This window comes from Balaenoptera borealis (genome assembly GCF_965194805.1).
Source record: "Balaenoptera borealis genome assembly, chromosome: 7".
Taxonomy (NCBI): domain Eukaryota; kingdom Metazoa; phylum Chordata; class Mammalia; order Artiodactyla; family Balaenopteridae; genus Balaenoptera; species Balaenoptera borealis.
The window spans coordinates 97,757,955-97,771,445 of NC_138864.1; the positions used below are offsets into that span (position 1 = coordinate 97,757,955).

Below are 13,491 nucleotides of genomic sequence, written 5' to 3' on the forward strand. Positions count from 1 at the left end.
TGGAAGCCACACAGTAAGTGGTACAGCTCAAGCCTGGGTCGCCTGACACTAAAGGCCCCTCTCCCAGCATTAGGCCGTGCCTGTGGTTTGTTACCTTATTCACGACTTTCCTCCTTAGGAACCTCTGCAGCAGCCCCTGCATGGGCTCGCCATCCCACCGCAGCTGGACCCAGCGGAAATGCTGTTGCACCAGCAAGTCGGAGCCTTGGAGACAGGCCTTGGCAATGGTTCCCAACAAAAAGCAGTTCTCGTGGAAGTAATAACATTCAGACGTTCCGTTTCCTGAAACAAACCAAAAGCAGCAGTCCAACCTCAGCAAGCCACAATAGGGGACAAGTTCAAATAAGTGAAAGAAAGACGACCATGAAGCATAACATGTGCTCTGTGAAACAGAAAGATGAGAAGGATCTCAAAGCAGTCTGCTTCTCAGCATGGTCTCTCCACCATCTTTACCTTTTTGGAAACTACAGGGGCTTTCAGTGCTGCGATTTTCCAGAGGTCCCAAAAAGTCCCCCAGTAACTCAGACAATGAAGATTTTTCCAAATTCTCTAAGATGATGATGATTTTCTTGTTAGCAGGAGATTGTTTCACTGGGATCAGACATGCTGTGGTCAAAAAGGAAATTCAGTGATTAAAGATTTTACAAAAACCTATACAAACTGGCAAAGATTTAAGTGTTAGCAAAAACATGACACAATGCTCTGACATTGCTGGGAGAGTATAGGATTCTGGAAAACAGTTTGGCATTACTGAATACAGTTGAAGATACACACACACAATGATCCAACATTAGTTCCACAACAGATTCCAAATGGAATCAACTCAAATCTCTACCAACAATAGACTAGATAGGAGTATATTCATACAACGGATATGAAAGTGAACAAATTACAGCTACAAGCAACCGCATGAAGACTTGTCACAAACAATATATTAAGAAACAAATCACAAAAGGCTACACACAATATGATGCCATCATTTGAAGTTCAAAAAGGGGCAACACTAACCTTATAATTTAGGGATTCATAGATAGTAAAACTATTTTTAAAAAGCAAAGAAATGATTATCACAGAAGATAGACTAGTGGTTACCTCCAGAAGGAAGGGTTTGTGAACAGGGGTGGGGCACATGGGCCCATTCTGGAAGCTGGGAATGTTCTATTTTGTGACCCGGTCAGTGGTTAAATGACAATTTTATTTTAAATTATTCATTGATCTGTAAAAATAGGCAGTATGTATTTTATAGATGGATATTTCAGAATACAAAATGTTAAAATCCTTAAATGATCTTTAAATTACACATATGTAAAATATTCATAAAATTATGGAGACAGGACCTCAGGGGCCAGCAGATCCCTCCTTCCATTTTACAGATCTCAGAGAGGTTAAAGAGATTTGACTCAGGTTTCAGAAATAGTGTTAAGGAAGGACTGCGATCTTGGACTTGTGAGTCTTATTTTAGGGGTCCTCACACTAAAGACGGGGGGCTGAACTGCATGTCAACCCAAAGTGAAAGATGGAAAGTAAATGGAAGATTGCTATTATATGTAGAAGACAAGTCAGTGGATAAAATGTAACCGAAACAGTGCCTGGGCACCTGGAAAGCAGTCAAATGTTGTTAATATTGTAGTTGAAATATATACACACACACACACACATATATATATATATATATTTATTTATTTATTTATAAATAATACTTCCTATATACCAATGAATAAAAAATTAAAATCACTTTTTAATATTTTAGAGGATTCTAAGATGCCCTAGTCCTAGCTAAGTTAACCTTGCAAAAAAGATTAAAATACTTGAGAGTGATTTTGTCAAGTATTCCACTTTTTACAAACACTTATGATAGTACATTATATTCTATTCCACCTCCTAGTTACTATAGACACAAATACATTTTCACTTTCAAAAGAAGTCCCTGTAAATGAATCTCTTCTGAGATTGAAATAGCTCTTCTGGATGCTATAAAGCTTTAAAAACTAGAAGACAGGAAACAAAGCCAGCCACCTCTCCACTGAGTTGTATTTGTTGGGGCTATTACACTAGTGTCTGGCGTGTGCTGCGTCCCCTTCCACAGAGCTATTTAGTAAAGAGTGCTACAGTTCTATGCTTCTCAGGTTCAAGTGTTATTTCAAAAATATGTTTGTTATGAAGTATGATAAACCTAGTTTTTTAAAACAACAATGATAAACTAACAAATCTTTTATACCCAGTGATTTAAAAAAACAAAACAAAACCCAGCAACAACAACAAAACCAGACCAGGCTGGTCTATGTATCTGCTTTTCTGTAACTAAGGACTGAAGGTCTCCAGTTTTGCCTTGATTTGTGTTAAGTGTATGTCTAGTTCCAGCTAGAACGTGTCTGCAGGAACATGTAATTGCATCTCAACAAATGTTTTCCAGTGCCCCCTTGCTGTACACACAATGCTAAGCACTACGGCATGCTGAAGATGACTGATTCCAACTGGGGGGATGTGGCATTTTAAACTGGACCCGTTACGCGGAATGGCATCTTGACAGATCAGAAGAAGGCTTTCTAGGTTTAAGAAATGGCATAGGCAGAAGAATGGAGGCCAGGCAGAGCTCAGTCCTAGAAGGGACCAGGGCTTCAAACCAAGGTGAGACTAGTTGCAAGAGTGGCATGACAGACAGCTCAAAGCTGATACATGTGTCTAGTCAGCACAGGCTGGGAGCTTGGGTACAGAGCCACATCAGTGGAATGGAAGCCAGGAGCCCCATCTGTGGGCAGTAGGGCAGCAGGCTGTGTCCTCACTCTGGGCTACACATTACAGTCACCAGGGATCCAACCCCAGAGGTTGTGATGTAGTTGGTCAGTGCTGGGCCTGGGGCATTGGCATTTTATGTGTAGCCAGGGTAAGACTTGCTGATATGAAGTCTCAGAACCCAGCCACAAATGAAAAGTAGAAGGCCCAGGATGTCATGTCAGAAGGGAGTAACTACCAGCTCTGGGGATCAGTGGAAGTCTTTAAGGAGGGGATAAACAGGATTTGACTCCTGCTTTGAGATCTCACTCTGGTGTGAAGAATTGACAGGAGAGCGAAGAAACAAGAAGACACATCTACGGGCTCTTACTGCTGAGGGGGGGACAAGAGGTAACAGGAGGCTCATCCAGGGCCCAGGCACAGAACAAAAGGCCAGTCTGAGATGGAGTGAGCAAAGCTCAGTGGCTGATGTCTTGAGAGAGGGGCGGAGAGGGAATAGCAGAGACGACTCAGAAGTTCCCACCGGAGAAGAGGCCATGCAGTGAATGGAGACGGAGAGCACATGAGCAGGAGCACACTTGAGGCAGGGGAGGTGGTGACGGGTTATGCTTCAGTCCTGGGTGATGAGTGAGGCATCGCTCTTGAGATGCCCGGCAGGCGCTGGGACGAAAGGATGGAGGCAGCAAGGGAGGATTCAGGCTGGAAATAAACGAGTTTATAGGATTGCAGGAGGTCTCTTGGAAAGAGACACAAACTCATTCTCCTGAGTCCACAAGCAAGGACTGTATTGTCAGTGACTTAATTAATCCCACATTTAATGGACAGCTTGTGTCCTAGACAAAAGGGGTGTGGGGTGCTGTTCATAACAGTTGGGTTGGGTTTCCACCTCATCTTTGTTCATCTTGGTCTCTTCTGAGGTACCAATCAAGGGTCAAACAGACTGGGTTTTTTTGGTGAAAAGCTTTGTCTTCAACGCTGCTGGCCTCATATGTTCAATTTTTTCAGTAACATCTGCTTCTCCATCTGACCACTTAAGTTCAACATCCTAAAGCAAGTTGGTCCAAATGTAAATTTCATTTTAGTTGTGAAATAGCATGTCTAGTTCAAGTTATTTAACATGGTTTCAATTCTAAAATATTAACCAACCATAGAAACAGAAACTCATTCCACCTTTGGGTTTGAAGGATTATTCAGCCTCTGATCAGGGTTCATGGAGACATAAGATGGCCACTCACCCCATGTTATAGCTGGAGATTCCTTTCGGCCTATTGTTGGAAAGTCAGCCATTTGGATTCCCTTTGCCCCATGCTAATTCAAAGCCCTATTTCTGAAACTAATCTACCCTTATTCTTCCCTGCTTCCAGCTTTATAGATATGTCAGCTCTGCCCCTCTCCAAAGGTTAGTAATCTTAATCAGACACCCCCTTGGCTAGGCTCAGGGCTATAGTCCAGCTTTGCATACCCTTGTATTAAAAGTTCTGGATAGCTAGTTCTAGAGCAAGACTCATTGGCTTAAAAATAATGAACATATCACATTTATAGTTAAATCCAAACTCCTTTATGTCTAAGGTGACCCCAAGTCCATAATCTCCTCTTTGGGGATGGAAGCAGCCCATCTTTTACACTGTCCACTTAAAACAAGGCTCTGCAGCGATGACGCTCTGAGTCCAGATGAGAAGCAAGGGACAGACCTCCAAAGAGCCTCCAGTAACGCAGGGTCCAAGGAGGAAACTCAATTATGTAGACGTCAATTACATATTATTACAGTAATTCTATCTTTATTACTTCTTAAGTAGAAAGTCCTCTCAGGAATCCTAAGTATTATTTTAAAATACCAATCTAGTGTTTAATTTTTTTTTTTTTTTTTTTTTTACTACCACTGTCACATGTAATTTTAAAAAGTATCTGTCTTGCTAGCCTAACTCAATACCTTATACTGAGGAGAAATATGACCCAATTCTAATACACGTTCAGACCCTCCTAACCAAATAATGGAGCCATGTGATGTGATGGTCTCTCACAAAAGTCAATATGAGAAGGAAGATGTTATTTTAAAATAAACACAAAATACCCATTGCTTGCATAAGTGCTACGCCATTCTTTTTGAACTGATCTTCTGTTCTACATTCTTTTCTTCACTGGTACCATTTTAGTCTTCATATAAGTTTTCGATTCTTAAAGCTGCTTATTTTTAAAAAAATCTGCTACTCTTCCTTCTTGTATTTTTTCACTCATACACTTCTTTTATTCATTCTCTGTGTTTCTTTTCACTGGCTTTCTTCTACAGAGTCGTAGAGAGGAACATATAAGGTAATGTATGTGCTACGCCCATTGGAAGATGAAAGTTCAACATTCTAACCTCCAGCTAAATGTAAGTAGTTTAAATCTCTTATTTTTTTTTGAGGAAATAAAGTTAGAAACCAGGAATAAGTTTAGAACACCTTATGAATCAGTATATTCCTCACTTGGTAGTCATATGATTTTATCAGTTTACTTTCTTCGTAAAAAAAAAAAAAAGCAAAACGGTAGCTGATACATAATTCCTGTCCTCTAATTATTCTAAAAGCTTAAGTGGAACAGCCTAGAAACTCCTTTTCTCTGATCCAGATCTCAGCCTTCTCTATATTCTGTCCTTTTCCATCACCCTTTGACCAAAAGAAAATTCCCTGCTAGGGGCTTTCTGCACTACAAAAGAAGTGACACCACACCATCCCTAGATCCTTCCCTCTGGCTCACTTGTGATTCCCTGGCACTGCTCAGAAGCTTCTGGTGTCCCCATGTACTCAAAGTGTACGTTCTCCATTCTCCATGATCTTTTCATTGGCCACCAGTCAGCAGCAGTGGGGCCTACTGCTATGAAAATGATGGTGACGGTGGATGGAGTTTTAGAAGATGAGGATGGACAGCAGCAAGGGAAAGGTCCAAAGCCAGACGGTAATGTTCCTGACATAACATTCAGAGACCTTCAGCGTTTATTCTGGAGCCACTGGAGTATAACAGCAGGAGATTGTCATGAGCAGTTTTTTATTCTAGGGTAAGCCCTCTGGAAACCTGCAGAGGGCTTGTGGAAGGAGCGAGAGCAGAGGAAATAAGAAGGGTTAGTGATGAGGCCTCCATAGGCCCTTGAGCAAGAAATGATAGGTGGTAGGGGGACTGGAGAGCAGGAGGTGGAGATGAGATATAGGAAGCAGATTCAAAAGAACTCAGGACTGACCAGACGTGGGGAATAAGCCAAATGAGGGATCTATGATAAGCTCCACTTGCTAACTTGGGTAACTGCACTCAAGGTCTTAGCAGGTGAATCTTGTGTTTATGTCTTACTTTTGTTATTAAAAAAAGAAAGAGGGATTTCACACATATAAATTACTGAGCCAAATACAGAATAAAAATCCTTTAATATTTGGAGATGCTACACTATTTCTTACATAAGAGAGTAGAGTGGAGATTTTTTGGCCTCAGTCTGTCATTTGAAAACTTCCTTTTTCAAATCCAATTCACTCTATTTTTATGCCCTATCATCAACTACTGTCTCAACAACTTCTGCACTCTCTAATCTTACTTCTTCCTACCTCCACTGTAAGCAAGTTCTTCCACTTGCTGACAACTAAATATGATTAACATTCCCTTTTTCTTTGTGCATGTTACTTCTTGTATCAGGTTCATCCACTCATTCAACAAGTAATTATTGGCAATCAGTGTACAAGGTGAAATGGAAGAATAAGCTACATTACTAGCCTTCAAGGAGCTCATAACGTGTGTGGGCCAACACAAAAGCCCAAATAATACCCTCACCGCCTTGAACTATAGTTAGGTGGGGCACAGAGGTAAACAAAGCCTACTGCTGTTCATTAGAGGTAGCTGGCATACCTGGAGGGATCAGACAAGCCTTCATTTGGGGGTGTCCTCAGAGTATTTAAACAGGGGCTTCCATGTCTATTTTAACCAGTCCTGTACAACACAGTACTTTACATAGTACCTGCCATGCAGTAGTTATGGGGGGGGGGGCAGTTTGTGTGCTTATTCTAGGTGAAATTTTAGAGTAATTCTAGATGAAAGCTGCAGCATAAACAAAGACATGGAGAGTGGGAAAGCAAAGGACATGTGAGGAAGAAATACTGTATTCTGCTGGAGCTTAGATACCTATTTTTAAAAAGGGTCAGATATTCCAAAGAAGATATACAAATGACCAACAGGTACAGGAAAACAGGTTCAACATCACTAAATGATCAGCGAAATGCAAATCAAAACCACAATGAAATATCACTTCATAACTGTTAGAATGGCTATCATCAATAAGAGTTAACAAATGTTGGTGGGAATGTGTAGGAAAGGGAACCCTTTCACAATGTTGGTGGGAATATAAATTGGTGCAGCCACTAAGAAAAACAGTATGGAGGGTCCTCAAAAAACAAAAAATAGAACTACCATATGATCCAGCAATCCCACTTCTGGGTATATATCCCAAGCAAATGAAATCAGGATCTTAAAGAGATTATCCCCACACCTGTGTTCATTGCAACATAATTCACAAGAGCCAAAATACGGAAACAATCTAACTATCCATCAAGAGATGAATGGATAAAGAAAATGTGGCATACATATACAATGTAATGTCATTCAGCCATGAGAAAAAAGGAAATCCTGCCATTTGCAACAACATGGATGGACCTTGAGGGCATTATGTTAAGTGAGATAAGTCAGACAGAGAAGGACAAATACTGCGTGATATCACTTTTATGTAGAATCTAAAAAAGCCAAACTGATGAAACAGAGTAGAATGGTGGTTGTCAGGGGCTGGAGGGTGAGGGAAATGAGATGTCATTCACAGGGTACAAACTTTCAGCTGTAAGTCGAATAAGTTTCAGCGGTTAATACTGTATCTATTGTATACTTGAAAGTTGCTAAGAGTAAATATTAAATGTTCTCACTGTAAGAAAGGAATGGTAATTATGTGACGTGATGGAGATGTTAGCTAATGCTACAGTGGTAATCATTTTGCAATATAGAAGTATATCAAATCAACGAATTGTATACCTTGAACTTACTCTATGTTGTATCTCAATTATATCTCAAAAAATTAAATTAAATTAAATTAAATTAAAAAGGGTCCGATAAGCAAATTAAGTGGATCAATGTCCTAGAATGGAAGACCCTGAATGGGACTGACGTAGTTCAGTGGGTGACTGGGGCATATGGGAGTCAAGAATCACAGAGCGCTTTTAATCAGGGCTCTGGTGGTCTGTGAAGGATGTTCAGGGAGCGCAAGAGGTAGGCAGAGCAGCCACTTACAGGAAAGTAGACAAAATATAGTAAAAGGAGGCATAAAGTGGGATGGTACCAATGGGGATGGATGAAAAAGGCACACTGAGATCCATTTGGCAGGACATGACCATGGACTGGCTGTGGGACAGGAGTGAGGGGTCCATGACTCAGAGGACCTGGGGGTTCTAGATGGTCCTAACATGGCTTAAAAATTAAGACAGTTGAAAACATTGAAACATTGAAAGAACAACCTCCCAAATGTTCACTTAAAAACCAGGATGTCTGGCTTCTTCTTCCAAGTCACAGGACCGCACGTCACTGAGTCTACACTCAGCTGCTCGCAGCTCGGAGCTGCTGCCCTCATGGCGACGGAGAGAGGCTTCCCCTCCTCCAGCCCCAACCAGCCTGCTTCACCCCTTAAGGTGGCTTTTTGGCACCCGTGGGCGTTTAGGTTTTCAAGTCTGCCAGGGAGACCTGAGTTCCAAGTGTGGGGTGCCAAGAGACTCACCAAACTGAGAAATTAGGAAGAAGAGTTCTTTCTAAGAAGATGCTCCCCAAGGATTCAGAAATGCTGAGTTGGTCACCTTCGCATCCTTCTTGACCTAATTCACTGTTCTCAGATTTTTTTTTTTCTAGCTCTCTAAGTTTAGAGCAGAATTCAGTCTAATTGCTAATCTACTCTGATAGGGTGAGAGCACAATATTTTAACTTCTAACTTTGAAATGAAGCAAGACTGAACGTTGAAAACCATAGGGGGCTTTTGTTATAAAACTAAGGGGAGAAAAAAAAATTTTGGCAGGTGAGTTTTTGAGGAGCAGCGGTGGGCAGTGAGTCGGGTCAGGCTGAGGAGCCGGAATGCCTAGTTTGAGTCCTACTCTGCTGCGTCCTCACTGCAGGGTACTTAACCTCTTGTCTCAAGGGTTTATAAATCAGGGTGTTTACAGAGTCAAAGCTTAATAAACATTAGCTATTGTTAGTATCATCATCAGAGAAAACAGCTTTTCTCTGTAGCTTACTCTCACTAGTTTCTGGCCAAAGACTGGCCTGAGTACTAGAGCAACATTCAGATTCTGGTGGGATTTTCTTGTCCCCAGAATGTGCTTCTAGGCTTGTGGATTCCTCAGTTCCCCTCTAAATCTGCCTCCTAAGTTTATTTCTTGACTTAGGAACTCCTGGTAATTTCCCTCTTCCTCAACCTGGTCACCAGCTGTCCCAGCCACAAGGTATCTCCCTTGATCACAGCTCCAGAGATAAGAATCACCCCTCTCCCTAAAAAAGAGACCTGAATTCACATTTCAACTCACCCTTCACCCAGCTCACAGCTCCCTCCTTCACCCGCTCCCCAGGGTCCCTGTGGTTTGGAGCCTCTGGAGACCAGAGGTTGGTCCATTTCAGTTTTATTTCACTAGTCATGCTATATACTATGCAGAATTACACTAACTCCACCTGTGCTGAAGCTTGGGGTGTTATGCTCTGGAGCCTAAGATAGAAAATTTATGAAAACTTTATATTAATAAACATGTTTAATCACGGTTCTGCCACTACGTAGTTGTGGTAAGTTACTGAAACTATCTATGCCTGTTTCCTCACCTTTGAAATGGAGATAATACCAACTTGCATAGGGCTGTTGTGGAGATTAAATGAGTTAATTAATGCATGTCATGTGTTTAGCAAAGTGCCAGTCAATGGCATACTAAGAATGACGTGGAGAAAGCAGTGCACCCCAGGTGCAGCAATAGGGGTGCTTTCGCTGTACAGAATCTATGAATAATAATAATATTTACTAAAAACCTATCTCCTGGGGCTTCGCTGGTGGCGCAGTGGTTGGGAGTCTGCCTGCCAGTGCAGGGGACGCGGGTTCGAGCCCTGGTCTGGGAAGATCCCACATGCCGCGGAGCAACTAGGCCCGTGAGCCACAACTACTGAGCCTGCGCATCTGGAGCCTGTGCTCCGCAACAAGAGAGGCCGCGATAATGAGAGGCCCGCGCACCGCGATGAAGAGCGGCCCCCGCTTGCCGCAACTAGAGAAAGCCCTCGCACAGAAACGAAGACCCAACACAGCCCAAAATAAATAAATAAATAAATAAATAAATAAATAAATAAATAATTTAAAAAAAAACAAAAAAAACAAAAACCTATCTCCTTATTATCACTGTGCAATTTTTAACTGTACCAATAACGCAATGCTTAGTTCTGCTAAGGTGGACTGCTCCCACCACCCCCTCCCTTGGTATCCTCTAGTGCCAGTTACGTAGTATGCTCCCAACAGATAATTTATAAACAAAAGAAGAAAAATATAGGATGTGCAATAGATGCAATGGTACGTACATGAAAATAATTTTTTGCAAGTGCTCACCTGGGTTCCCAGTTTTCATCCCACAGCTGCTCCGTAACTGAAAAGTCAACTTAAATTTATCCCCAAGCAACAACATTTATTTCCGTATGACGGCTTACTTGAAGGGCATGCCTTTCGGTTATCACAATTCAGTTTGCTGAGATGGTCTTACCGCTACTGATGAACAGATCTACTAGCTGGTCCTTGGAGAAACCAGTATCCACTTCAGCTCTCACTATTTCACAGGGGACTCCTGCAGCCATTTGTCTGTGCTGTGATAAGAGAGTGATTAGTTCTATATGCTTTTGTGTTTTCAAAGAAAAGGAGAGGGTACGTGAGTGATCCCTACCTTCATGCAGAGTGCAAGCTGATGGGCTATGTAGTCTTGCAAGCTTCCTTCTGGGCCGTGGAAAATGACATTATGATATTGCTCGACCTATTAACAAAACAAGAAGAAACCTTAGGTAAAAATGCTATGAAGGGAAAAAAGTGGTACACAAGTGTAGAATTTCCTTTCTGATTGTCACCAGCCTTTCAAAAGATTAAAAATATTATTTTAGGGGTTAGCTTCATTCATTGGGCATGTGAAGTCTTTCATTTTAAGGTGAAACACTGGCAAACATATTATTTATATAGTATTTTACATTTTATATAGTACTTACATATTTATAGCAAGAGATGGCATTGTTTTAAAGAGCATACTCCTTCCCCCTCCATTTTCTACACTGAGGTTCAGTATATTAGCTGGGAACACAATTCCTAGCATGTTTTTGTCCTCTGCAAGATGTTCCATAATTTTTTTCTTTATTATCCCTTACAGATGCTCTTTAATTTGAATTTTCCCAATGCATATTTTACTTTTCAGAGGTTAAAATAGCAATGAATGTTTTTCAGGAAATTTTGGAAAATACAAAGAAAAATAAAGAAGAATAGAAATCACTGAAGCAACCACTGTAAATATTTTTATGTTTCCTTCCAGTTTTTTTCTCTGCATAGTTGATGTGTGTGTATTTGTTTTTTTTTCTTTTTTTCTTTTAAAGAGACAGCCTTTATTTTAAGGATTTTTACATTGAAGACTTCAAAAAGTGGTAGGTTTTTAGAACTTATTGACCTGTATTTAAAAGGAACTGTTGACAAAGATTCGCCAGAAATAATCTGAACAAGCGGGAAAATACAGTTAATACTTCTGAAACCTACTAAAATAACTCCAGGACATATGGTTTATCCGACATAACGATACCTCTAAATGGTGTCACTGATATGAAACTGACTGCTTCTTTTCTAAACACACAGTGGTATAATTAACAATATTCAATCACTTCTGTTTTTTCCTGAATATATAAAAATTAAAATACCAATTAAAAAACTAATATATTTTTCTCTTTCAATGTTTCTTACAGATACAATTTCAATATTTTCATTCAATAGTGGTGTGGTTTAAGAGATTTTTCATTCACAAGTCAAACAACAATCTACCCAAAGGGAACTGATAGTCTATAGGCTCATAGTGCAAATAAAGAGTTCGGGAATGCAGCAACTGACCTTTCTAAAATACAAAACGGATGAAATTCTTAGAAGATACATGTAACAAGCTCTACTAAGCAGCTGGCCACAGAACTAGAACATCTGATAATTTTCCTGGTGATTCACTGGGACTCCAGATGTTTCCAAACTCAACTTGAACCCTCATCTTAGGCTTTGTATTTTGCTTTTCCAGTTTCGCTAATGACACAAACATGATTCAAATCCTTGAAGTAGTCATTATAGTCAAGGGCATATCCTACAACAAACTTGTCTGGAATTTCAAATCCAACAAAGTCTGGTCTATATGCAACACTCTGAGGGGTCCTTTTAACAGGCAAGCTTGTAACCTTGAGCATCTTTGGATTATTCTGCTTGACCAAGGAAAGCGAGGTTTGCATTGTTTTGCCAGTGTCAATTATATCTTCAACAATCAAGACATTCTTTCCAGTTAAAGTTGAGAGATCATCTCCACCAATTACTTTTATGTCACCTGTTGACTGGTCATTACGGTAGCTCTTCAGTCTAATAAAATCTACAGTCATAGGTATAGATCTGTCACTATTTCTCTTCAGTGCTTTGATGTAATCCAGCAGGTCAGCAAAGAATTTATAGCCCCCCTTGAGCACACAGAGGGCCACGATGTGATGGCCTCCCATCTCCTTCATCACATCTCGAGCCAGCCGTTCAGTCCTGTCCATAATTAGTCCATGAGGAATAAACACCTTTTCCAGATCCTCAGCATAAATGATTAGGTATACAACATACAGCTAGGTCATAACCTGGTTCATCATCATTAACCACGACGCTGGGGCTGCGGGTTGCCATAATAGAGCCGGCTGGCGCGCGGGCTGAGGGCAGTCTGGGGAGGAGAAGCCGGCGGGGCCGAACAGGAGGCGGCGCCGCGCAGGAAAGCAGAGTGGTCCGCCCGAGCGCTCTTCGCCGCCGCCGCCGCTCAAAGCCCAGGCGCCTGTATTTGGTTTTTAAGAAGGATACAGGGGTGTAATCTTCTTACAGCTATTGTATATCAGAGGATATCTTTGTGTTGACTTTTTGCATAAAAGACATCTTCATGAGTATTCAATTCTTGTATCAACTATGTGATCCCATTCTTCTGGAAGCACTGAATTCCAGAAATCTAGGTAGAGACTGACTGATACTTTTACTTTGTGAAAATGAAAATCTCTTGCCTGGAAGCCTACAGGGTTTTAAAAAAATCTTCATCCTCATGAATAAGGATATCTCGCCTAAGAACATGTGGAGATGTAGTGGGTGCTGGGACAGAAAGCCATGCCCTTTTATGTATGTCAAGGGCTGTGACGTTTGGAGTAAAATGTGGAGGGGAGGTCAGCCTCCCACCTCCATGATCCCAGGGCTGAGTTCCCACTCCCAGCCCACATGCTGGGGAGAAGCTTTCTTCTTGGAAAGGTCTTGCAGAAAAGCACCTGTGCAGGTGTAGCACCTACCTAACGAGTACAGTTGACGAAGCTCATATATGAGGATTGAGCCACCCATACTTAGAGAAGTGTTAGACACAACAGGGTCTGTTCCCTCTTTATAATTTGGAATGGGACAATGTAAGAACATGTATATCTTTGTCCTATTGTTTCTCTGCTGTGCTCTGATGGGTTTGTCCCTTT

General features: G+C 41.2%; 1 protein-coding gene and 1 pseudogene across 5 annotated transcripts in view; both read right to left on the bottom strand.

Moving 5' to 3' along the window:
- The window catches only part of CTTNBP2 (cortactin binding protein 2), a 156,459-nt gene that overhangs the window by 16,451 nt on the left and 126,517 nt on the right, over positions 1-13,491 (bottom strand). For all 4 annotated transcript variants that reach the window (XM_082399966.1, XM_082399964.1, XM_082399965.1 and 1 more), the window contains 4 exons: positions 10,680-10,766; positions 10,503-10,602; positions 454-606; positions 95-282 (listed from right to left, as the gene is read on the bottom strand). In XM_082399966.1, the coding sequence (XP_082256092.1) occupies positions 95-282; positions 454-606; positions 10,503-10,602; positions 10,680-10,766 (528 nt within the window). The remainder of the gene's footprint in view (positions 1-94; positions 283-453; positions 607-10,502; positions 10,603-10,679; positions 10,767-13,491) is intronic.
- Positions 10,786-12,827, bottom strand: LOC309632510 (hypoxanthine-guanine phosphoribosyltransferase pseudogene; annotated as a pseudogene). The gene has a single exon. The product of its transcript is annotated as a hypoxanthine-guanine phosphoribosyltransferase pseudogene (transcript).